General features: G+C 56.9%; 16 protein-coding genes across 16 annotated transcripts; 6 read left to right on the forward strand and 10 right to left on the reverse strand.

The window, feature by feature from the left end:
* Positions 1 to 60: 60 nt before the first annotated feature.
* BDY17DRAFT_326637 (uncharacterized protein) lies at positions 61 to 1128 on the reverse strand (the record flags this gene model as incomplete). The annotated part of the gene is made up of 2 exons (XM_033737546.1): positions 61 to 512; positions 804 to 1128. 2 exons carry the CDS (start codon positions 1126 to 1128, stop codon positions 61 to 63), a joined length of 777 nt encoding a protein of 258 aa, XP_033587329.1.
* Positions 1129 to 1490: 362 nt separating this feature from the next.
* On the reverse strand, positions 1491 to 2153 carry BDY17DRAFT_318355 (DNA-directed RNA polymerase; the record flags this gene model as incomplete). The annotated part of the gene is made up of 3 exons (XM_033736180.1): positions 1491 to 1780; positions 1837 to 1895; positions 2137 to 2153. The coding sequence occupies 3 exons, from the start codon at positions 2151 to 2153 to the stop codon at positions 1491 to 1493; spliced, it is 366 nt and encodes a 121-aa protein (XP_033587330.1).
* A 218-nt stretch (positions 2154 to 2371) lies between these two features.
* Positions 2372 to 3625, forward strand: BDY17DRAFT_302350 (uncharacterized protein). The gene has a single exon (XM_033734392.1). The coding sequence runs from the start codon at positions 2551 to 2553 to the stop codon at positions 3616 to 3618; it is 1068 nt and encodes a 355-aa protein (XP_033587331.1). The 5' UTR covers positions 2372 to 2550; the 3' UTR covers positions 3619 to 3625.
* On the reverse strand, positions 3626 to 4328 carry BDY17DRAFT_348285 (uncharacterized protein). Its single transcript, XM_033738143.1, has 4 exons — positions 4183 to 4328; positions 4113 to 4132; positions 3914 to 4041; positions 3626 to 3862 (listed from the first exon to the last, which is right to left on the reverse strand). Exons 1-4 carry the CDS (start codon positions 4217 to 4219, stop codon positions 3706 to 3708), a joined length of 342 nt encoding a protein of 113 aa, XP_033587332.1. The 5' UTR covers positions 4220 to 4328; the 3' UTR covers positions 3626 to 3705.
* On the reverse strand, positions 4329 to 5709 carry BDY17DRAFT_302355 (uncharacterized protein). Its single transcript, XM_033734393.1, has one exon. The coding sequence runs from the start codon at positions 5328 to 5330 to the stop codon at positions 4695 to 4697; it is 636 nt and encodes a 211-aa protein (XP_033587333.1). The 5' UTR covers positions 5331 to 5709; the 3' UTR covers positions 4329 to 4694.
* A 251-nt stretch (positions 5710 to 5960) lies between these two features.
* On the reverse strand, positions 5961 to 7803 carry BDY17DRAFT_302356 (uncharacterized protein). The gene is made up of 3 exons (XM_033734394.1): positions 7574 to 7803; positions 7100 to 7471; positions 5961 to 7043 (listed from the first exon to the last, which is right to left on the reverse strand). The coding sequence occupies exons 1-3, from the start codon at positions 7682 to 7684 to the stop codon at positions 6222 to 6224; spliced, it is 1305 nt and encodes a 434-aa protein (XP_033587334.1). The 5' UTR covers positions 7685 to 7803; the 3' UTR covers positions 5961 to 6221.
* A 16-nt stretch (positions 7804 to 7819) lies between these two features.
* BDY17DRAFT_199992 (uncharacterized protein) lies at positions 7820 to 9114 on the reverse strand. The gene is made up of 2 exons (XM_033730086.1): positions 9063 to 9114; positions 7820 to 8979 (listed from the first exon to the last, which is right to left on the reverse strand). The coding sequence occupies exon 2, from the start codon at positions 8812 to 8814 to the stop codon at positions 8080 to 8082; it is 735 nt and encodes a 244-aa protein (XP_033587335.1). The 5' UTR covers positions 8815 to 8979; positions 9063 to 9114; the 3' UTR covers positions 7820 to 8079.
* Positions 8842 to 9327, reverse strand: BDY17DRAFT_234140 (uncharacterized protein; the record flags this gene model as incomplete). Its single annotated transcript, XM_033730263.1, has 2 exons — positions 8842 to 9011; positions 9063 to 9327. Coding segments are annotated over 2 exons (435 nt in total), but the record flags the coding sequence as incomplete, so codon positions are not given.
* A 391-nt stretch (positions 9328 to 9718) lies between these two features.
* BDY17DRAFT_326644 (tropomyosin) lies at positions 9719 to 10396 on the forward strand (the record flags this gene model as incomplete). Its single annotated transcript, XM_033737547.1, has 3 exons — positions 9719 to 9736; positions 9862 to 10166; positions 10234 to 10396. The coding sequence occupies 3 exons, from the start codon at positions 9719 to 9721 to the stop codon at positions 10394 to 10396; spliced, it is 486 nt and encodes a 161-aa protein (XP_033587337.1).
* A 286-nt stretch (positions 10397 to 10682) lies between these two features.
* Positions 10683 to 11367, reverse strand: BDY17DRAFT_326645 (nucleolar protein 12-domain-containing protein; the record flags this gene model as incomplete). Its single annotated transcript, XM_033737548.1, has 2 exons — positions 10683 to 11123; positions 11191 to 11367. 2 exons carry the CDS (start codon positions 11365 to 11367, stop codon positions 10683 to 10685), a joined length of 618 nt encoding a protein of 205 aa, XP_033587338.1.
* Positions 11368 to 11444: 77 nt separating this feature from the next.
* On the forward strand, positions 11445 to 12804 carry BDY17DRAFT_302364 (BIG/ATPase V1 complex, subunit S1). Its single transcript, XM_033734395.1, has 5 exons — positions 11445 to 11673; positions 11730 to 12022; positions 12091 to 12189; positions 12250 to 12614; positions 12680 to 12804. The coding sequence occupies exons 1-5, from the start codon at positions 11579 to 11581 to the stop codon at positions 12713 to 12715; spliced, it is 888 nt and encodes a 295-aa protein (XP_033587339.1). The 5' UTR covers positions 11445 to 11578; the 3' UTR covers positions 12716 to 12804.
* Positions 12805 to 13323: 519 nt separating this feature from the next.
* BDY17DRAFT_200049 (uncharacterized protein) lies at positions 13324 to 14342 on the forward strand. Its single transcript, XM_033730088.1, has one exon. The coding sequence runs from the start codon at positions 13572 to 13574 to the stop codon at positions 14217 to 14219; it is 648 nt and encodes a 215-aa protein (XP_033587340.1). The 5' UTR covers positions 13324 to 13571; the 3' UTR covers positions 14220 to 14342.
* On the forward strand, positions 14185 to 16698 carry BDY17DRAFT_200002 (uncharacterized protein). The gene is made up of 2 exons (XM_033730087.1): positions 14185 to 14267; positions 14415 to 16698. Exon 2 carries the CDS (start codon positions 14466 to 14468, stop codon positions 16371 to 16373), a length of 1908 nt encoding a protein of 635 aa, XP_033587341.1. The 5' UTR covers positions 14185 to 14267; positions 14415 to 14465; the 3' UTR covers positions 16374 to 16698.
* A 1375-nt stretch (positions 16699 to 18073) lies between these two features.
* Positions 18074 to 20375, reverse strand: BDY17DRAFT_302370 (tRNA synthetases class I (M)-domain-containing protein). Its single transcript, XM_033734396.1, has one exon. It carries the CDS (start codon positions 20363 to 20365, stop codon positions 18539 to 18541), a length of 1827 nt encoding a protein of 608 aa, XP_033587342.1. The 5' UTR covers positions 20366 to 20375; the 3' UTR covers positions 18074 to 18538.
* A 39-nt stretch (positions 20376 to 20414) lies between these two features.
* BDY17DRAFT_200176 (uncharacterized protein) lies at positions 20415 to 21358 on the forward strand. Its single transcript, XM_033730090.1, has 2 exons — positions 20415 to 21077; positions 21143 to 21358. The coding sequence occupies exons 1-2, from the start codon at positions 20519 to 20521 to the stop codon at positions 21262 to 21264; spliced, it is 681 nt and encodes a 226-aa protein (XP_033587343.1). The 5' UTR covers positions 20415 to 20518; the 3' UTR covers positions 21265 to 21358.
* BDY17DRAFT_255227 (uncharacterized protein) lies at positions 21306 to 22680 on the reverse strand (the record flags this gene model as incomplete). The annotated part of the gene is made up of 6 exons (XM_033731510.1): positions 21306 to 21752; positions 21801 to 22055; positions 22103 to 22134; positions 22190 to 22279; positions 22336 to 22354; positions 22414 to 22680. 6 exons carry the CDS (start codon positions 22678 to 22680, stop codon positions 21306 to 21308), a joined length of 1110 nt encoding a protein of 369 aa, XP_033587344.1.
* Between the last annotated feature and the right edge of the window lie 75 nt (positions 22681 to 22755).

Below are 22755 nucleotides of genomic sequence, written 5' to 3' on the forward strand. Positions count from 1 at the left end.
CGCGTACTTCACTGTTTTGTCACACAACTGAAGACGCTTCATCACCGATATCAATCGACTTCATTCGATGACAGGTCCATTCCCACTCGCCGCAGCTTGACATCCACCAATAGCCTCCATCGCCATGTCGTGCAACCTGAATACCTCAGGTTCAGCACCATCCAACTGTAGGACCTCCAGCCCTGCGATATCGCCATCTCCCAGGATCTTCTTCAGCTTTGCGCTGGCCAGATACCATTTCTCTTTCTCCCGTCCGGCTAGAAACCGCCACGATCCCGCCGCCTGGCCCGTTACCGTCTCGCCCTTGCTCGGAGGGTAGACCTGCTGACACAAGCGGGGGACGGTGTAGTAGTAGAACAACGTCTTTCCGGTCTTGTCGAACAGATTGGCCAGTTGGCGCAGCATGGCCGTCTGGTGCTTGCCCTCCGCTTTGCGTACTTCATCGTAGTCGTACTTGGCGAAATGGCTGTAGAGCATGCTGGGCTGGTAGGAGAAGCGGGAAGGGATGGTGTCTAGGAGCGGTGTATCGCTTGGATCTTCGCAGGTTTGGCTCGTCGTCATTCCGCAACGTCGCAGGATCGTCCTTTGCAGTGATGGCCACGGCCATCTCATGCTTTTCTGGGATGACGTGCAAAAGGAGCTCCGACATCTCAATAGCGGATGCTTCTGGCGTAACTTGGGGCGGTGGAGTGTTGAGATATTTGGCCACAGCAATCTCAGCCTGTCGCAGATACAGCTGCCGCTCACTCAGCTCCCCGCATGAATCAGACAGTCCATGGTGCTGAGTGAGCCTTCCTTCATACACAGTCTCACTACTTTGGCGGCTTGGTTCCAGAAGAACGTGTCGTCTGCATCCAAGGTCGGCCAGAGCTGAGCGGGCGTCTTGGGATACTTCTTCTTCGTAGAGCCGCTTGCGCGGAGTAATTCGCGCCGTCTGACAAGGATGGGCGACGCGTAGTGAACGAAGAGGTTACGGCCGGTGCTAGCGAAGGTGTCTGCCGCCTTCTTCAATTCTCGCCATTTAGAAGCGGGCGGCAATGCCTTGAGATGGGAGAGATCAATGACCGACGGGATGTTGTGAGACATGGGCGTGTCTGCTTTCGCAGTGCAGGTGACCATGGCTGCCATTCTTGCAGACAGCTGCCGGCGGTCACATGGCGCAAGCAGGAGAGTGTGGTTCGGAGAGCGCCCGCAATACTGGGATGGTGTGTTGTGCAAGTTGGGGTTGCTGCGATTTCGTTTGCAGACCTGTGCGTCGGGACCGGGAGTGTTCGACGAGTGTGCATGCCAAGACCCAGCCAGGAGGCAGTGGAAAGCAACGTCGTAGATATGAGGCAGTCACAATAGTAGAATCAATTGCATACGCACCCAGGGGTATCTTAGTTCCACGTGTGGTTGGACCGACCCAACCCCATCTCCCAACGCCTTCGCTATGCAGCACGCAGGAAAGCCGCCCGTGTCCTCCCAGCCCCGGCGGTATGTTCTCGAGTTCAAATGTCAGCGCCAGCCCCGGCAATCTTCTTCAACTCCCACTCCTTGGTGAACTCCTGATCTAGCATCTGCAACTCCTTGACCAAATCCTGGCACGCCTTTACCACCGCTTCCTTTGGCGTGACTTCGCCGTCTGTCTGCACGCGCAACTTGAAGGTGGCGAAGAGGGGATGAGGGACTTGGTAGCCGGCGAAGAGGACGTGTTCCGACTTGACGAGCTTTGCGCGGAGCAGATTGCCAAGGGTGTGGTCTTCTTTGTTGAAGGTGAACATGGCTGCGTTGGGGACGCCTGGGACGAGATGAGCAAGAGACGGGTAGTGGTAGAGAGGATGAGAGAGAACTTACGAGTCTCGGGGTCTTCCTCCACTTTCTTCTCGCCGTCTTCCAGCAGGAACAGTTCGTGTCTTGAAGGACCAAAGTCAGTCTGCATATCAATCTTGGTGCCTCGATTGCCGTAGCGACGAGGATCGTTGAAGAGCGAGTAGCGTGCGCCATAGCTGTCCAAGGCGGCAGGATGCCAACTGCATACATTCGACTCGGCCATGCTACCTGGTACAGAGATGCTCGCGCAACAAATACCGACAGAAGGCTAAATCGTGTGCTGGGAATGGGATGCGAGGACAGAGGAGGAGAAGGGTAACGTACCTGTCTGGGGCGTTCATCTTGGAGCGTCGTGACACACAGCACTCACGACGGCAAGAGCTGGTGAGGTGAATAAAGAGAGGAGGGAGCGAATGTGAAGAGAGTGGGGTGTGGGATGGAGTTGGAGGGTCGAGGTTGCTGGCTGATGGCTTGAACTTCGAATTTTGCGCACGGACCGACGGCGTGGGCGTGGCGCAGGCGCTCCTTCCTCTCCCGGCTTTTGCAACGGGAATAACGGTGAACGGTGAAGCGTAGGTACCTTACCTTACATCAGCGAACCCTTGGACGTCGCCCAGCACTTTTGTCATGTGTCATACATCGCCGTAGTCGGAGCATTGCAACAATCAAAAAGGATGGGGGCAGACACTTGAGCTCAATTGGCAACGCAACGAACGTGAACTTTGACCAACAATCACGATGGATCAGCTCCAAAACGACTATCCATGGACCAAGGCCCCGTTGGTGGTCGGCGCTCCGATGAGAATGATTGCTCTTTCACCTCTTGCAATCGCCGTCTCCCAAGCAGGAGGATTCGGGTTCCTTGCCGCCGGTAACGATGTGTCCAACCTGTCTTCCGGACTGGACGCCGTCAAGGCCGCTCAAGCACACGACACGCACTTGAGTCATTTCAAAAACGTACTTCCGGTTGGCGTCGGCGTCTTCGTCTGGGCGGGAGAGAAACTGCTGCAGGCCTCACTTCCAATCCTTGAGAAGTACCGCCCGGCCGCAATCTGGCTTTACGCAGCGAACAACACCCGCGAACTTGTCCAATGGACCCAAGAGACTCGCCGAGTAACGGCAGGAGTCACCAAAATTTGGATCCAGGTTGGTAGCGTGCAGGAAGCGGTTGAATACACCGAAGCCTGCGACCCGGATGTTCTCGTGGTCCAAGGCCAAGATGCCGGTGGGCATGGGCTGGTGCAGGGCGCCGGGATCATCGCTCTGTTCCCTGAAGTCGATGATGCCCTGACTACTTTATGTCAGGAGCGACAGATTCGCAAGCCCAGCCTGATTGCCGCTGGCGGAGTCATGGATGGACGAGGAGGAGCTGCAGTCCTTGCCCTCGATGCTGCTGGCTTCGCCATGGGCACTCGCTACCTCGCATCACCGGAAGCGAACATTGCACAGGGCTACAGAGCTGCCGTCGTGCAGGCGTCTGACGGTGGCCAAGCCACGGAACGCACCAAGTTGTACGATCAACTGCGTGGCACGACCGACTGGCCAACGAGGTACGGAGGTCGCGGCGTGCTGAATGAGAGCTTCTCTGACCACGCCAATGGCCTGAGCTTTGAGGAGAACCAGCGTCTGTACCGGGAAGCGGAGAAGAAAGGCGATGACGGCTGGGGCAAGAATGCGAGAATGACAACCTATGCCGGCACGGGCGTGGGCTTGGTTCGGGAGGTCAAAAAGGCGGCGATTATCACTGAGGAAGTCCGGGAGGATGCAAGGCGATGCTTGGACAAAGTCGCGAATAAGCTGCGATGAGAGAAGATGACCTCATGGTATGTAGGTGGAATATATACGGAAGCAAGATCGAAACACTTCAACGGCATCACATTGAACAGCGCCAATCTAGATCAGCTTGTGATCCAGGTCGAAGCCATGCTTGCTCTGCGTCTTCGCCAGCCATGGCGCCTTGCCCAGGATGCCTTCCTTGTCGAGCGTGGCGAAGATCTCCTTGAAGTGAGGCTCGGTGGTATGCTTGTCAGCGGACGCCTTGTCCTTGTACCTGTGACCAATTGTCAGTCGAGCGGGCACGACACAGCCGCGGTCGGCTTACGTCTCAATCATCACGATATCGGCATCGTCGGGGTTGTCGCCGTCAATCTGCTCGGTGGCGATGTAGCGGAGCGTGTAGTCCTCCTTTTCGTGCACGTCTTTGCACATCTTCCCCAAGAGTTCCTTCAGCTAATGGCCGGGTTTGGGATTAGTCGACGACGTTTCAAATGACGAATATGTGTTGCACAAATGTGACCCACGCGATGCGATTTGCCCTTGGCTGTTCATGTATTTAGCGACGAGCTTCCAATGCTGGCGTGATTCGCTTACCGGGAGAGAGAATGGCGATGATATGTGTTTCAGGCATGGTTCTCCACACTTTTCGATTATTTGACGAGAAGATGTCGCGTTAAGATGTTTCGTAGACCGATTGCAAGAGACAAAATACCTGGAAGGTGTCTGTTTCATGAAGTCGACAGACAGTGACGTCGACTAAGGGTAACGATACCCCACTCGCTCCATCACCTTGTCCACAGCAAAGCACAGATCGGCGTGGAGAGAGCACGATACACAAAGTGGCCCTCAATACAGGATAGCAAAGCAAGGGTGGAACGTTCCCTTTATCATCCAATTGAATGCTGCACTTCTAACGCCATCCATCCATGCTCACTAACCCAGCTCTGTTCAGCACATACAGAATGCAAGTAAAGTGCTCCATAGGGATGCGCCAGCAATGTCACTCCCTAGCTCCATAAACTCCCCGCCCTTGATCATGCACCAGCCTCCGAGCCATGTTAATGAGCCCGGCATTTCTCCAGCCTTGAACGGTCCAACACCTCCCATCAGCTGCGCTTCTGCGGCTGCGGAATCTGCGTCTGTCCAGCGTTGGTGTTGACGGTGCCCTTGACTGCGATGCTGATGCCGACCGCCACGGCAACGACGATTCCGACAAAGAGAAAGGCAGTAATGATTTTGATCAACAATTTCTGCCGCGTGGTAAAGCCGGCCCAGGTATTCACCATGGGGCCCAGGCACCACCCACAGCCCTTTGCGTCTCGCTTCCGCCTCTTGTCCGCCAAACGGTTCTGGAGAAGCGTCTGCCTCGAAGGCCACATCTTGCACTCTTTGTTGTGGTCGACGCTGATCTTGCTGCTGAACGGGTTGAAGTCATCGTGCTTTCCTGCTTGTACGGCGAGAGGGGTGTAGATGCCGGCTTCCAAGTCGTGTTTCTCGTTGAGCGTGATGCTGGACTGGCTTGGCTGGCGGACGTGCACATTGGGAGCTTTCATGTGTGAGCCTTGAGGCTGAGATGGTGCGGCGTGGTAGGGGCCGATGGCATTGCCATGCACCACGGGAAGGTCTTCGTGTGATCCTACCGGGGTAAGGGCGGGAGAGTCGAGGACGAGGATTGGGGGGCTTGCTCGTTGGTGGAGGGGGACAATCGACGCCCCGAAGGCTGTATCGTCGGTCGAAGCCATGGTCGTGGAGGTGGGCAAGCTTTCGGGTGCGGAGAGCTTCTCGACCAAGTCAATGGGCGAGAAGTGTCTTGTGGACGAAGTCTGCAGAGCTGGGAATCACGTTCCACAGAGCACGTCAATGGGAGCTAGCAGGCACTAAGTGCGGTGGTGTGGAAAGAGGTGAACAAGACACGCGGCCCGGCGAAACAGACCAGGCTGCAGACAGTCGTCAAGATGCAAACCGGGAGCAAGGGGAAGAAGGTGCAGAGAGAGGGAAGCAGTCGATGTACTTATCGTGAGGCAGGCGCAGCCCAACCGTGGGACGTGCTTGCCTTTTGAAACTGTGCTTGCCGCGCGCTGCACTGTGCACACACCCACGGCAGATGCAATAAAGAAAGTCAAGGTAAGGGCAATGGCACGCTCCGTCAGTAGCTTGAACGGCTGTGGATGGAAGTGGCAGAAGCCCGGGCCAGGCCCGTTTTAGCCTTTGCGCCGTCTTTTCTCCCCGGTCCAATGGCAGGAGACGCGATTTCCAACCACTGCACCTGCCCCGGCTCCGTCAATTAAACCGGCCGATAATGTGATGATGACATGCTATCAGCAGGCGCCGCGTCTGGCACGGGATGAAACTAACCGCTTGCTTCATCAAATGATGATCGCTGGCATGGTCAGCAGCCCTGACATATACAGGTACGTAACTCGTGCGACAAGGGGGAGTAATGGATCTTCGATGACCTCCTTGGAGGTGTCACCTTACGTGAGATGGTCCAAGCTGGAGCCAGTCCGTGAATCTACCGAATCCAAATTGACCATTCGATCGGTCCTTTGTCTCCCTATATTACATGACAACGCATCATCCATCCTACCCCAACGACACGTGACCATTAGATATCCGCGCCAGCACAGCAGTCTTCACGCCCGCATCATTCCCGTCATAACCTTGGGGTAGTCCAGCAATTTGATCATCTCCGGTCGGTCGGAATGCCAGCGCTCCAGATACATGCAGATTGACTGTCCCTCAAGGACCATCCGCCGGCTTTGCCACCACACATTATACTGACACATCTTCCCGTACCACCACGCCAGCAACAGCAGAGCCTTGGGATCTTTCTTGTGGAGTAACGCGCGGAAACGTGGATCCATGTGGCCCAGGAAGGAGAGAAAGTACATGATGGTCGAGTGGTTGCAGTCGAGCTCCAACAACCGCACAAGGATGGACGCTGCAGTGTGATAAGGATCCTGCTCCTCTTCCGGCTTCGAAACGAGCGGATTGAAGTCGTAGATGCTCGTGAGAAACGGGAACAGCATGTCGAGCTCCGGCACATGGCTGCGCGGCTCCGGGTCCTGTTGTCCTGCGAAGCTCATCACTTCTCTCCACACACTCGTGGGGCGCAGCGGATCGACCACCTTCCACACCTGTTTCTTGCCGTCGCTCATGCGCAGCCAGTCCAGATCGGCAATGCGGTCGTCTCGCAACGGCCATGCCTCTTCCGGAGTTTTTGCATCGATGCCGGCAATGGTGATGCAGCCCAGGAGTGCCGCGCATGCCCACAAGGCGTCCTTGTCTTCTTCTCGGACGGGCTCCTGCGCGAGCAGCACGCTAAAAAGCGCAGTGCCGTGGTAGGTGTGAAACGTCTCCTTTTGTGAGGGCTCGCCCGGCCAGGAGCCAGTTGCGGCGATGTATCTGATGTGCATCAAGGTCATGCCCAACACTACGTGGATGAGATGAGAAGACTACATGTAGTTCGGTAATTAGTAGGCTGGCCAGACTCGAGATGGATCGCACGTACCTTGAGACACAATTGTGGCAGCTCTCGCCGATACGTGTCCATGCTCTGCGCCGTCCCCACGGTGTAGACGGTGCGATTGAGGAATGAACGTAGAATGTCCACGTCGTCCTGTGTTACGCAATACTCCTCGCTGGATTCGTGTAAAGCAAGGCGGAGTCCGAGCATGGGCACCAGTGGATCGTCTTTGTGCTCTGGCGAAAGCGAGTCTCTTGGACTTTCTGGCCCCAGGCCCGGTCCGAGGCTGTGGGGGATGCTGGTGAAGACGAGTGCGCCTTCGCCACGCGACTGTAGCGCGGGAGCTGCATCGGCATCGTAATCGCACTCGACGCCGAAATTGACACATCTTCTACATTGTGGCCGAGACTCATCGCACTGGAAGTTGCGTCAGTCACCCGTGATCACACTTGATTCTTCATGCAGTGGTCTGCAGAAGGATAATCGGACATCGGAAGTGGCGGGAAGACGGGCACGTACTTTTACTCTTCTCAGCTTGCAGTTCCCGCAGCCCTTCCGAGACTTGGTGTGTGATTTCCGCTGTCGAGCGGGTTTGTCTTGTGCGTCTGCTTGTTCCGGCTCCAGCCCCATCTTGATGCGCTCGTGGGTGCTGGTGTGCGCGCGGAGAGAGGGACATGCAGCGTGCGAAGCAAAACATGACGTCCGGGAATCGCTTCGGGCGGTCGGCGTTTAGTGAGCTAACCTCCGCTCGTATAGTGCATGTCTCGGAAGCTCTCGAACCGGCCTCCGGTCGATGCCGTGTTATGCAAGGCTTACCTTATCTTACTGACAGGCGGATTTCCATGGGGTCGCATTGTGTCTTCTTTACTATGTGGTATTCGTGTCGAAGCCGCGCAACGAGTGTTGTAATTGATGTCTGGCTTGGCCCAATAGAGGATGAATGAGGGTCTCGCGGCAGCCATACTAATCCATAGACACTGCCCCAGTCACGCCCAACGCCTGGCGCCGCCCGGGAATGGGTGAAATCAATAATCAACAGGCGGCAGTTGGAAAACCTCAGCCTCATCCTCATCCTCCACATCTCCTCCCACTAAGACGCCGCCGCCGAGATCATCATCATCTTCTCCATCGAGACTCAACATCTTGGAGATGGAGAACAGCTCGTCCAGCGATGTCTGGTCTGGTGATGCCATCTTGTCGCCAGAGCCAGGCAGCTGCTCGCCCGTGACACCCAGCGAAGGCTTACGAACCGCTCGCCCCTTCGAATAGCCCACCGTAGTGTTCGAGGCGACCCTGGCCGCTCCGTGCCGAGCGTTACCGACTGGCGCCTGGACACTTACACCACTCCTCTTCGGCACGCCCAGCGAAGTTGCACGAGACTGCGTGGCGGCTGTGGGAGCCGCAAACCGTGGCGTGACTGTTGGGTTCGGCGCATTCAGCGCCGATGCTGCACTTCTCGCATTCAGTGTCTGCGGCTGCTTCTGGCTGAGTGGATCTCTGGCCGTCATCTTCAAGCCAGGCCTCTTGACTGCAGGTGATGGCCTTGCTCGCATTGCTTGCCGTTCCTTTCTCTGCCTCTCCTCAATCTGTGCCAGCTTGCCCTCGAAGTCGCTGAAATCAGAGTCATCGTCGTCGCCCTTCTGCCGCGCAAATTCCGACCACCACCCCCGCGTCAAATTGGCGCCTTCGAATTGGGGATAGGTACGATCGTGTGGCCATTCGTCTGGGTAGTCTGGGAGTGGGATTTCGCGCGGCGGCATGTACTCAATCTCGGGAATATTGTCTTCGTTCCCAACGCCGATCGTGCCTGCATCGTGGATCTTGATTTTGCCTCTGCGAACACGAGGGCTAGTGGCTCTAGCTGAAGCTTTGTCCTGCACCGGTGGCGCGGGAGTCTGGAGTGCGTTGCCTTTCGCATTTGTCGTCTTGTTCCCCAGAGGCGCCCTGTTTCGTGGCCCTGATGGCAGTGTTAGACCTGCGTCATTGCTTCAAGAGGAAGACTGCTTACCAGCGGGCGTTACAAGGGTATTCCGACCAGCCTTGCCACTTTTGCCCTCGCCGAAGAGCCCATCTTGCTTGACCTTCCCAGCGGTCTTGGGAACCCCGAACGCAACGTTCTCGTCGTTCAAGGGCCCCTTGAAAAGCGTCCTCGCCGGCTTGTTGGCGGGAGTCTTTGGCGCAAGGCCTTTGATCCCTTGGTTCAGTGGCTTTGCGGCGGCGGCGGTCTGTCGCTCGTAAATGGTGTTTTCCTGGTTTGCACGAGCGGCGAACATCTTGTCATAATCCGCTGCTGTGCAGGAAGAGCTGTGCGGGAGAGAGTGGAGGTGTGTCGTCAAGTGCAAGCATGCGCCATCCATGCTCGGAGCAACTGTTTGTTTGGCTTTACCCCTTTGGGCTTAGAGTTTGGCGGCGGGACGGGGGATGTCCCTGGAAAGCGCGGACGTCTTGGCGCGGGCAGTCGTTAGGGAGGTTTCCTGAAACAAGTCAAAGCACCGCGCGCCTCCAACCTGTCCCACCCAAGCCGAAAACACACGCCCTCGTCAGCTCGTTTGAAAGGCAGCAGCTTTTCCGCCCTCTGTACAAAGTCCCGACCACTTCCGCCATCTCAGTCATCTTTCACTTCACCACTTGTCAACGCTCCTCGCTACGATAGGAACACCAACGATGGACGCAATCAAGAAGGTAGACCGCCCCCATGTTGAGTTGCTTCTTCAATGCTCGACAATTCTCCGCCCGACCAACCACTGATCGCTCCAACCAAATAATGCTCACAAAAGAACTCTGGCTAACACTCTTTCCCATGGCAGCGCATGGAAGCCCTCCGGGTGGAGGCGGACGATTCAGCGGCCAAGGTCGAGGAGCTTCAGGCGAAAGTGAAGTCGCTGGAGCAAGAGAACCTGCAGAAAGAGCAAGAAATCACGTCCCTCCAACACAAGCAGCGAGTCTTGGAGCAGGAGGTGGAGAAGGTGGAAGGGATGCACCAAAAGGCCAAGGGCGAGGCGGAGCAGTCGGCACAGCACGGTACCCAGAACGAGTCCCTCCAGCGTAAGGTGCAGGTGCTCGAGGAGGAGCTCGAACAGAATGACAAGAATCTGCGGGAGACCAATGAAAAGTAGGTCGTGTGGGTTGATGATGTTTTAATGTTGGCTTGGGATGGCTGACCATTCGTCCCCTCCTAGGCTCCGCCAGACTGATGTCAAGGCCGGCCACTTTGAGCGCAAGGTTCAAGCATTGGAGAATGACCGTGACCAGTGGGAGCAAAAGTACGAGGAGATGGCAAAGAAGTACGCCGCCACCAAGAAGGAGCTGGACGACTTTGCCGCGGAAATTGGCAATCTTTAATGTCGCCCTCCCCGCAACTCTCTCTGCATGATTCGGCGGGAGGCTGGGAACGAAGTCGACTCAGGGCAGAAGAGAAGTTGGTCGGCACAATGGCTTGAGCAGTGCACAAATTGGGCCCGGAAGGCCTGGAGAGTGACGAATGTCGTAGACATGCACCTCGCAACCCCCTTGTCCTTTGCTTGCCCCCCTTTCTGATTTTTGCATTGATGGACAGCGCTAGATACGGCATCTTTCTTCTGAATCCAACGAAGCGTCGTGGCGTGTTTTGCGGAACGATGTGCATCCTTCACGTTCCCTTGCGACGATCTTTCGCCGCACGGTCCTTCATTTTCTGCTTCTGTCTACCTGCTTGCCGCTCTCCTTTGCTTTCGTAACGAAACTTCTTCTTCTTCGGCTGGTCTTTGGCCCACGGTCTCTTCTTCTTCGCGGCCAGTTGCGAAGCCGCCTCACTTTCCTCCTGGGCGCGCATCTTCCTCCTCTCCTCTTCCTCTTCCTCCTCCGCAGCATGCGTCAGATCTAATGCTTCCACCGTCACCGTGGTAAATTTGTCTTCGTCCACGTACTCCTCGTCCGCTGCCACGTCCTGGTCCACAATGCCATTCCACTCGGCAGACGCTTCCTCATCACTTGCGCCTTCCGTAGATTCGACTTCGGGGTTCTGCCTCTTCAGGACCGCCTTGACTTCGGCAACATGCTGCGCCAGATCCTCCTGTCGCTGTGCGCGAAGCTGTCACTCATGCATTAGCAAGACCGCGTCAAGCCATGTCATCGGAATGTATTGTTGGTCGCCCTACCTGTTGTCTCTCCTTCACTCTCTCCTCTTTGTCTCGCTTTGCCGCTGACTCGCGAGCATTCTGGATGCGCTGCTGCTTGCGCTTGTGAAAGCCGGTAAGGTATTCCTGTCGTGCGGCAACGTCAAAGGTGATTTCTTCGACCTGATGCAATTTTCGTCGTTTGGCCGGAGGTGCCATGCTCTTTCTCGTCGTCCGATGTATATGAAGACCCGGCGATTGAGAGCATGCAAATTCGCAGGATGTGTAGCAAGTCGAAGTTCGAGACGTCTCGACCAAAGTGGCCCGAGCTTCTTCTCGGATCTCCCTCGCCTTCACCAGACCTCGTCAACCACTGCCACCGTCGCCATCGTCGCACCTCTGTTCCAACATCATCAGGCGCGTAAACAAAATGCGGCTACCTCAGGTACTGGCGGTGCTGCTGGCAGCAATTGGCGTCGACGCTCTGCGAAATGCCTCGCCCTTCCTACTCCTCTCCTCCGACAAGTAGGCTCCCTTTGCTCTCCGCGATGCATCTACGCAGCCACTCACCCGTGTCTTAGGCTACCTTCCGACTACTCCCTCCAATCGTCCCAGATCGCGCTCACGAAAGATGTCCAAGATCGATTAATAGACTCCCTCTCTGCCTGCGACAAGAAATGGTACTACATCTTCTCGCAAGAACACGTTGGCGCCGAGGATCTCAAGGACGGCGCCATGCCAAAACTACAGCGGAGACTGGCCGAAGCTGGGAGTGATAGAGTGGTGCAGATTCCGGAGGTGGTGCAGATGGGAGACCTCAGTGCGAAGACCGTGGCGGCGAGGTTAGCGGAGGCTTGTGCCCCGGATGGGAAGAGTGAGTGAACGATCTCAACGGAGACTTGCAACGGGGACAGTGAGTGCTGATATGGTCTTGCAATCTAGCTGGGCCGGAAAGGGTGGGCGAATACAACGTCATCACCTTGAATCTGCCATCTCCCCCAAACGACGTGGAAGGCAGAGCACAGGTTGTTCGGGACGCCGGTGAGCAGACGCTAAAGCATAGCCTCTTAACCCTTCTCCTGCGCGGCTAACGGGATGCAGACGACACCATCGACGATGTTGTTGCCACAGTGCTGGGCCAACATCAGTCATCTGTGCTGATATATATCACGACTCCGCCGCAGCCTAGCTTGTCGGATGCCGAGGACGGGCATCTTTACGAGATGGACGATCCTTATCCGTCTGGCCTGCATACCGACCTCAAGCGGGATTTGACTATGCAGCGACGACAGTCGGAGGGCAACCAGGACATGCAGGCCGGACTCCCGCTCTTTGAGAAGTACCAGTTCCTATCGCCCGCCCTCTTCATGGGTCTTGGGGTCAGCCTGTTACTCTTGATCATCCTCTATGTTGGCCTTAGCGCAGTGGCTGGGTTGGAGGTGTCGTATATGGCGTTCAACAAGGAGGTGAGTTGACTTTGCAGTCCGGGTGAGGGAGAGAACGGAAATGCTGACATTGATTGCGGGTGCAGATGGGTCCGCAGGCACAGAAAGGAAAGCAGCAATGAATTTGAATACTCATGAATAGTGCAGAACTGGTCGTGACGGAGTAGAGTAGAAACTGGAGGCGCTTATTACCGACTGCTACAGAAGGCTGAGGTCCAGCTGCTGTGTATCAAACTGACATATTCATGCGTGAGAATGCCGGTAACTTTCAATCCCACGTGACGAGCTCTCGATCCAAGTTTCAGGTGTGGCGGTGGCACGGCAGGCACACTGGTAACAAAGGGCGGCCAACTTGACGTATCCGTACGCACAGATGAGAGCAGAATGACCAGACATGACGGAGGCCAGACAGCGGACGGGGAGGAGGGCATGTTGACCGGAGACTCGGTTCGCCGTGAGCGGAGACCAAACCGCTGCTCCATGGTCTCCTGTCTGGTGATGGCATGATTGGTCGGCGGGGAGTGTGGCGTGATGGTTCCTGGGTCTGCCGGGGAGTAGCGCACCAGCCTCTCGCCTTCACGCCGCAGCCCGACCCGCCCGTCCAAGTGACGTAGGCTGGAGGCTTGCTTTCTGCAGGTGGAATGGGCGACGAATGGCTGTATACGCAGGTTGCATCTCACCAGGCGTTCAGGGATGGTGTAGATCGATGTCTCTGATTAATAAACAGCCCTGGGGCAATGCCCTACATGTAGGTCAGGCCGGTGGACGAGGCAAAGCACGATGCGGCGTGGGTCCATCGGGGATGGGCGCAGGCAAAGTTTGCGCCACGAGGGAGATCTGTCCCATTTCCCGATCCGTAAATCCACACGAGCCCTCGCACTTGCGACGCGCATGATGGCATTTCTCGCGCCTGCAGACGTGGCCGCCCCGCCGGAAGAGAAGCAGCAGTAGTAGACGGGCTCACGGGGTAGAGACAGGATGATCCCCCCGGATGGTGTCCATCCCGTCCCTCGCCCTTGCCCAGCTTGGCCGAGAGCAGGTGAAAATCAAGGAGGCTCACATTTCTTGATTGTCCGCAGATCGTCCAGCTTGTCTTGCCCTCTTTTCCCGCTTGGCGTTCGCGAGTGGCGTGTCCTCGCTCGCTGGCCTGCGCCTCACTTCGCTCCTGCCCGCCCGGCTGCTTCAGCCATTCCCGCGCGCCAGTGGCCAGCTACACTCCTCCACCCACTCTTTCCTCCATCTTCAATCCCCCATTCCGCTCTGCTGTCCTTTGGTGAAGCAGCCCTTGCATATTGTATTCTCCCCCCGCCGTGCCACCTTCCCCGTCACACCACCCGCCCTCCGCCCCTCGACTGCACGCACCGCCCCCCTCGCGCCCGCGCCGTCGGAGCAACCTCCACCAGCGCAGCGCAGCCTCGTTTGCTTTGCCACACTTTCCCCCTCCGCGCCCTCGCATCCGCCTCTCACGCACGCATCCGTTGCGCGGTTTGCTTGCGACTTCCGGTTCATTCGCTTACCACCGCCACCGCCACTGCCGCACCGCCTCATACACCGCCCACGCGCCTGCGACTCGGGTCTCCTCCGCCGTCTCAACTCGCTCTCTGCAGCATCCCTGCCATAGCATAGCGAGACGGAAGCGAGACTGCGGCTCTTCACATTCTCCTCATCACCTGCGTACGTCGGCCCCCTCCATCCCCTCTCCTCCATTGCACGCTCGTCATGCTGCATCGCGCCATCTCGGCGCATTTGACACCGCTGCTCCCCAAACCGCCCCCTTCGTCAGCGACTTTCCCGCGCGCATGTGTTGACATTACTGCTCAGTCACCGGTATAGACTGTCATCGTAGCAACCAATCAATGCGACCTTTGTGACATGGCTACGACCACGCGCGCCACCAGTACCGAGCCCTTTCCGGCCCTGATCAACAGCCCACATACTCCCAAATCGTCCGCCACCCGACCTTCAAACGACGTCTCCCCTCCCAAGCTCCCACACACGAGCATATCCCCCGTGTCGCTGACCGGCGTCGCGGCTGTGGCGGAGAGCAGAAAGCGGCAGCAGCAGAAAGAGGCCGAAGACCCTGCGGCGCGGCAGACCAGTCCCAATCCCGCCCTCCAAGCCGTTCAGGCACTTATGGGTGGTGGCGGCATGAGCAAGCCCACAGACGCCCCCGACCCTAGCAAGGTCAGCTCTCCCGTGCGGAAGGCTGCCGAGCAGATACGAATAAACGTGCCTGAAAGCAGCACGCTCGACACGAATAATATCCACGAAAGTCCCGTTAGTCTGTCGAGCTTCGGCACGATTGAGAGCACCGGCGCCCCGGCCTCGGTGACAGCCACTGCTGGTCCGGGGCAGTCATTCGTTGCCGAGCCGGCGCAGATGACTGACGCTCCGCCGTACCATAATGGCAACGGCCATCTGGGCGACGACCTCCACGATGATGGGCCCAAAGCCTTCTCCTATCCTGGGCCGCCTCCGCAGGATCAAGAGCAGGATGGCGGAGCGGCAAGAGGGATGAGCCTTCCGGGGTACGGGCAGGGCAGTCCGAAATCCCCGGCCTCGAACAAGCGACACAAATGCCCCTACTGCGCTACCGAGTTCACGCGCCACCACAACCTAAAGAGCCACTTGTTAACACATAGTCAAGAGAAGCCGTACTGGTGTCAGACCTGCCAGGCTCGCTTCCGGCGGCTGCATGATCTGAAGCGACATACCAAGCTACACACGGGAGAGCGGCCGCATACCTGCGACAAGTGTGGGCGAAAGTTCGCACGCGGGGACGCGCTTGCAAGGCACAATAAGGGCCCCGGCGGATGTGCTGGACGTCGATCGAGCATTGGCGGCGACGACGAATTCGGACCTGATGGCGGTGACACCATGGATGGTATCGAGTACGACGAGGATGGAAGCAGTCCCGACCCGGGTCGACGAGGCAGCGAACCCAACAGGAAGAAGACGCATTTGGAAACACCAGAAGACCCGCATCGGCAAGTGTACCGACAGTACTCCAACACGTATCCGCCACCATATCAGCAACCAACGCGATCGCACGGGGGCAGCGCGGCGAACATGGGGCCTCCGCAAGTAGTCTTGCCTGGGCAAAACGCCAACTCGCCACGTGAATCGACCACTCCAGCCGCCGGCGCCTACTACAACACCAACTCGGGCCAAGTCCTCCATCAGAGCGGGATGATCGAATCGCCGAAGCCCTTGTCACCGCGCCAGCAGGCTCCCAACCAACAACGCTTGAGTGTCGGAGACGCATCGATGTCGAGTGCGCGCAACCGATCGCCGAGCCTGACCACTCAGTTCCAGCATTTCGGGGCGAGTGACGGTCGGACACCGCCGGCGACGCAGCAACACTCCACTCCCTTCACCGCGGGGGGTGGGCCTCCGGGCGCGCCGGTGCTCCCTCCTCTGACCAACCAAGGTCCCGCGAGTCGACCGGGCATGCCAGCCTCCAGCATCCCCGGCAGTGGTCCCGGGACGAGCATGCTGCAACACCCGCCCATCCAGCCGTCACAAACTGGTCCTTCTGGGTCCAACCCGGGCAGTCTTTCGAGCCACGGCCGCTCGTCAGGCAGCAGTATCCGCGATATCCTTGGCCAAGACCAAAGTGACATTTGGGGTTATGTGCGACAGCTCGAACAGCGCTTTAGTCGCATGCAAGATGAGTACGAATTGCGGATCAGTCGGTTGCAGGAGGAGGTCATTACGTTGAAGGGTCAGTTGGGAAATGGCGGGAGCTACAATAGCGAGATGTCTGTCGGACGCTATTGAGGATGCATTCATGCCGTGCTCTTTGATCTTGAGCGAGCAGTCGGTGGACAGGAAGGAAATTGAGAATGAGAAAAGAAAAGAAGAAACTGTATGACTACAGAGGCAGCGGCGGATTCGGTTTACGTTTTTGCACAGCATTGGACGGTGTACGTCCACAAAGATTCCCCCTCGCTCGGATCGTTTGCTTTCAGGTTGGCAGGGAACGGGATTTGGTGGATGTCTTTGGCAGAGTGATAGACGAGATGATTACTAAAGTAATGTCGATTTAAGACAGCCGAACGCTCGCTCCGTCTTCCCATTACTCCGTCTTCGGTCTCGCAGCGAGGAGTGCCGTACGGCGGAGGACTCGGTCGGAGACTTTTAAGACTCGAGGCCAAGCTTCACCTTGGCGACTTGGCGGCGAATGGCTTCGGTCGGCAGAGCACTTCACTTGATCATGTCTGTGCTATCACGTTCCGGCAGTGCAGCTGCGGCTCGATCGTCCAGGCCTCGGAGCCCGACGTAGTGACACGTAGCGTCCGCCGGGCTGTCCGATAGCTGATTAGCCTGCAGCCGGTCTCTGACCCGCAGCGTTGCACCAGCTGAAGTGACCAGAAAGCCCGCGCTCGTGTCCGTTAGAGTCGGCCGAGACGACCGACTTCGCCACAATGTTCCCCGCAAAAGGGAATTGCGTTTCCCAATTAACATTATTGACGCCATGTGACTGCGCCGGCGTGTCGAATGGGGTTGTGTTACGTTGCAAACGCGTCTAGAACGCGAAACCGCCGCAGCTAAGGCAGCTACCTACGCTAGCTCATGTCTTCGTGCGCCGCGATGGCGGGTCCGCGGGGGCGCAAGCAAGTTTCCAAGGTGGCCAGTGTGGCACCACCTGCATCTGTGCACGAGCACTGGCATATGACGAGAGAGCTATAAAGCAAGCTTGCCCTGCTCTCACTTCACTTCACTTCTTTCTTCTCATCACTCGAACACAAACAATTCCACTCAAATCCAATCCACACACACCAAACTACCTCAATCAACTCAACTCAACATGGCTTCCTTCCTGCGTGACGCCGAGCAAGACTTCTCGGGCGGCGACAACAACAACAACCAGCAGCAAGGTGGAGGCGACTACGGCAACGACCAGGGCAACAACAATGACCAGCAAGGCGGTGGTGGCTACGGTGACGACCAAGGCAACAACAACGACCAGCAGCAAGGTGGTTATGGTAATGACCAAGGCAACAACAACGACCAACAGCAAGGCGGTGGAGGCTACGGTGACGACCAGAACCGCAGCAACAACAGCGGCGGCGGTGGCTTTCTCAAGGACGCCGAGAACGTGGGCAAGGATGGCATGGTTGATAACAGTGAGTACCACCACGGGGGCACCCGGTAACGGAAACAGAGGTATAAATGCTAACAATACCGCTACGCAGAGGTCGACGGGTTCCTCAATCGTGAAGGCCTACCTCAGGGTGCTGATAACTTCGTCAACAGTGCCGTCAACTCGGAATTGAACGTAAGTGGAAATCAATCCCACCCCAACTGTCGTTTTGCGGTATACATGCTGACATGGAGTCCAACACAGAAATACTGATCTGGTAGCCCACGGGAGACACAGTCGAGATGATTGGTGCAGCGTGGAGGAATGTGACGAAAGCAATGGGTAACTCCATGTAGCTACCGGTAACGAGTATTGACAGTGGTCTACTCTATCTCTCTCCAATTCTTCCCGCTGCTTGCCTGTGTGTGACCAACTTGTCGGAGTTCAAACTTCCACACCGCGACAGCCTTCGCCCATTCTTCCCTTTCTGGCACACGTCCGTTGCAGATGGGGAGGGTGTGTGTTGTGCGTCGTAAGTGCACCGTACGTACGCTGTAGGAGCAGTGCAATCCATTAGCCTTCAGCCGCCGTCGAGTTATCTAGTCAACATGGACGTGCTTGTGCACTGCAAGATGAATCCATTGAGTTGACCGTCTTCTAGTGCCGGCGTCGGACTTCAAATTATTGGATCTCATTGCTGGCCTTATGACTACTATAATTGCGAGCGCTGATATGATGGGCAGCTTGCCTGTCGTGTCCACTCTCCACGCCAGAGATTGGCGCGAGGTTGTGAAGTGTCATGCCAGCGCATTCTGCCTGACCTGTCTAAGTAAAGAGATGAGCCTCACGATCCATCGCCCTAATATCCACTAGTCAGACCAGGGAAAAGCACGCCTGTCTCTCCCTGGCCCAGATCTACCATAGGGACGCCGTACGCTTCATCCGCCCCGAGCTCGCACCATTCCCAACTCCGCCGATCCTTGGAAACGCCCAGCATGTCGAGCAATTTACGCGCAGCATCCGGCATGAATGGCTGCAGCAGGATTCCCACGACCCTCAAGGCTTCCGCGTCAAGGTAGATGATGCGATCGAGGCGATCACCAATCTGACTCGCTGCGTGCTGTAGAGCAGCGGGCTCATTGTCAATTGGCGTGTCCCTTTTATACAATGGTGAGCTGCGCGCCAGCTTGGTGGGCGGCAAGCGGTCAAAATGAGCGTTCGCGGCTTCGACGAGAAGCATGATGGTTTGCAAGGCCTTCTTGGGCCTTAGGCTTTGCATGCACATCTCCACTCGCGCGGGAGCTTTCCTTATCCGGTCGCAAAGAGCACGACTCGATTTATCGTCTGGTGCGCAATCCGACGAGGCGCCACCGAACTTCTGGACCGCACGTGCGACACTCCAGCCTTGGAAACGTGTGAGAAGACTCACGAGACTACCCAGGAGCTGTTGTAGTTCGGTTTTGTAGGTGCGAATGATAAAGAGGTTGCTGTACGCCGCATCGTCGATGACACCGCCTTGGCGGATGAGGAAGTAGCGCATGGTGTCCACGCCAAACCGCTCGAGCGCAAAGAATGGGTTCACGGCGGTGCGATCGACGTTACGCATCCTTTTATTGCCCAGCGTCCAATGTGCGTGAACGAGAATTTGTTTGGGGAGGGGAAGGTTGAGGCCCATGAGCACTGCAGGCCAGTAGATGCAGTACAAGCGCATGGCGTCTTTGCCGGTAACTTGAACGTCGGGAGACCAGCCGGCGGCCTTGTGCAATCCCGGGGTGAAGGGGTAGCCGATGGCAGTAGCGTGACTGAGAAGTGCAGAAAACCAAGCAAACATCGTTTGAGAGGAATCGCTGGGCACGCGCACGCCCCAGCTGAGGCGATTCAAGGGGTGTGAGATGGGAAGATCCACCAAGCCGGCTTGGACCTCTTTGATCACTTCATTCATCCTCTCCTGTGGCACGATGAAGGTGGGAGTACGATTGTAAAAGTCCAGCAGGAGGTCCTTGAACATGCTGAGTCGAAAATGATAACTCCTCTCCTTCGTCAATTCGACCGCGTTGCCTGTCTCGATACTGACCATGATCTTGCGTCCGGTGGGCGGGTCGACGATCAACTGCACTTGGCCCTGCTGGTAGAAGGCCTCATCGGCAACGCTGTACCAGCCCTCATGCGTCCGTTCATAGATGTAGCGCTCCCTCTCCAGCATCTGCCATGCATACTCGACAGCGCGTTTGTGCTTGGGATCGGTGGTACGGGCGAAGACATCATTGCTGATGTCGACGTTCGCTGCTAGCTCTTGAAATCCTTCGGCGCCTCTGTCACAGAGTTGTTGCGGCTCGAGACCGGCCTTGACAGCGGCCTGCTGGATCTCCACGCCGTGTTCATCGGTGCCGGTGCAAAGGATTGCTGTTCCGGAGGGGTGTCGCAGCTGGTGCCAGCGTTTGAGAACGTCGGCGAGGAGCATGGAGTACAAGTGTCCGACATGAGGAGCGGCGTTGGCGTAGAAGATGGGCGCGGTGATGTAGAAGGGCTTGGATGGATCAGCCGTGGTCGTGGTGGTGGTGGAGGCGATGCTGCGGCGCCGGATGGAGCCTCGTCTGCAGTCCTGGCAGATCCATTGCGGTCGCCATCGTCGCGCGATGAGGGACTGCAGCGGTGACGGAGCGCTGCCGAGGGGGACGACGCGCATTGAGATGCACAACGCAAGTCTGTCTCATGCCGCAAGTGCAGGTGCAGGTGCAAAGGGTTATGTTGGTCCAAGCTCAAGCCAGCATCGGCAGCTCCAACGACATCTCGTCAGAGCATGGTCAATCGATTCCTCATCCACCACAGGTAAAAAACCATGGCTACAAACGCAGCCCTGCAAACAAACGTAACATTACGAACTACTCCTGTCAGATTCACGCTGCTCGAAAGACTCCCCGAAGAAATCGTGCTCCTCATTCTCGGCTTCATCCAGCCATGGGACCTCTGGCTCAAGGTCCGACACGTCAACTCCGTCTATCGCTCCTATGCCGAAGACGTCGCCTCCAAGCTACTTGTACCGCAGTTTGACATCGGGTTGAGATTCAATCTCAGCTCCGGCAATGTGCCCAGATGGTACGACGTGCGTGGGACGGTGAATCATCGCTTCCGCTGCATCAATCGCCCCAACCCGCAGTACGCGCTCTTCGAGACGGCGAGCATCACGCCAGAGGCCCAACGCGACCGCGTGCTCGAGACGTGGAAACGCATGTGTGCACAGGGCTTTGGACCGGCGCAGGAGTGGCGCGTGAAGTTCATGGGCACGGATATCGAGATGCACATGCCGAGAGTCGTGCCGGCCGACGGCGATGGTATCTATTGTGACTGGAGGGAGCTACTCGACGTCTACTTCGCCCGCTTGCCGACGATATGGGAAGGTCTGGCCCGGCCTTATGATGTGCGATGATGCCGGACGGCCATGCTGAGACGTACGTGTAGGCAGAGTGCATCAATGGAGCTCGAATCGGTATGCTTGCGAAAGAACACGCTATTTCTAGGGCATTCGCCGGTCTATCGAATTACTACTGCGACTGCATCTTCCTTTCCCTCGGACGAACCAGCTAGGATTGATTGGCAACCAGCTACACGTGACTGTCCACTTCGTCCTATGGCAGAGTCGCGCACTTCTCCTTGAACAGCTTTTCAGCCTGCTGCCAGACGCGCGCATGCTTCCACTCGTTCAATTGGAGTAGACTCGGCAGCAGCGCCGCACTGAAAGCCTCGGACGATTCCCTCGGCAACAGAGATGGCAGATGATCGATACTGATGACACTCAACGGCAGCTCACTAGATCCGCCTGGCAGCTTCACCGGGACGGCCGGGTTGGTGAAGGTGGTGTTGATTTCGTAGATGGGAATGGGATTGTGAGGGTTCGTGGTATCGCAGGACACATCGCAAACGACGCTCAGCTTGCGTGTCGGCGTCGACAAGGACTGGGCATCGATGAAGGGCGGGATCTTGGCGGAGAGGTAGATGCAGTTGACGAAGACATCGGATTCGATGATTTCCTGGTACGGTCCTGGCTTCGCCGAGGTCTCGGGGAGGTCCCATTTCTACGAATTGATCAGCAGTGAACAGGCAACGGCTTAAGAAATACCCACCAGGATGTCACTGAGGCCGGCTTTGACGCAAAGATCTACCGCGCCCCTACCACAGCGGCCGAGTGCTCCAATGACCAGGACTCGTGGCAGATGGCCGGCCTTTGCCTTGCCCTCGTCGACAGCCTTCTTGACATCGGCAATCAGAGCTGCCTCGTTGTCGTACGCCGTCACGCCGGGCAACGGCTGCTCCTTGCCGTGAGTGTGCTGCCACGCCCACGCCATTAACGCCAGTGCGGCGCCCGCGAATCCAGCATGCTGGGTAGTGGTTAGCAAGGGCTCATAGTGAGGTGGGGAAGCCTTACGTAGCCAAAGGCAGCAACCCTTCTCCCTTGTTCTAGATGTCAATCAGCTTTGTGTTCCGCAGGTCGCTTCCATGCAGGGTGGAATACCGTCTTCAAGGAATTCCAGATCCAACAACGTTCCCTTGCCGCGGGGAAAGCGACCCAATACTGTTTCCCAGCCTCCTTGGCCCTTGTAGCCTTGATTGATATGAGGACAACATCTTCATGATATCATACTTGAGCATTTGACTTACAATGGGCGAATTGAACATGCTGTTGAGCAATCATTAGTCAATTCGTTGACTCAATGGAATGTTCGCGCTCTGACTTACTGTATGCTTCAGAGGGAAATCCTCCTCCGGCAACTCCTTCAAACCAACGATGATGTGCTCACTAGGAGCATCGATCCATGATCCAGTTGGAACCAGCTTCGCTCCCGCCGGCTCGTACTCTGCATCATCGAAGATACTCAGTGGGGACCGTTCGACATTGACAGTGTAGCCGGCGTCGACAAGCTTCTTGGCAATGGTCGGGGTGACTGCGGAGCGATGTTCGAGGGGTTTAGTCTCGGCACGGACGTGGAGTGTCGTCGGTGCCATTGTCAATTTATTGCGTGAGTTGAAGTGATGTTTCGAAAGATCAATGTTCTCCAAAGAGTCATATCTGATGAGGTC

This window comes from Neohortaea acidophila, assembly GCF_010093505.1.
Source record: "Neohortaea acidophila strain CBS 113389 unplaced genomic scaffold BDY17scaffold_9, whole genome shotgun sequence".
NCBI classification, from domain to species: Eukaryota; Fungi; Ascomycota; class Dothideomycetes; order Mycosphaerellales; family Teratosphaeriaceae; genus Neohortaea; species Neohortaea acidophila.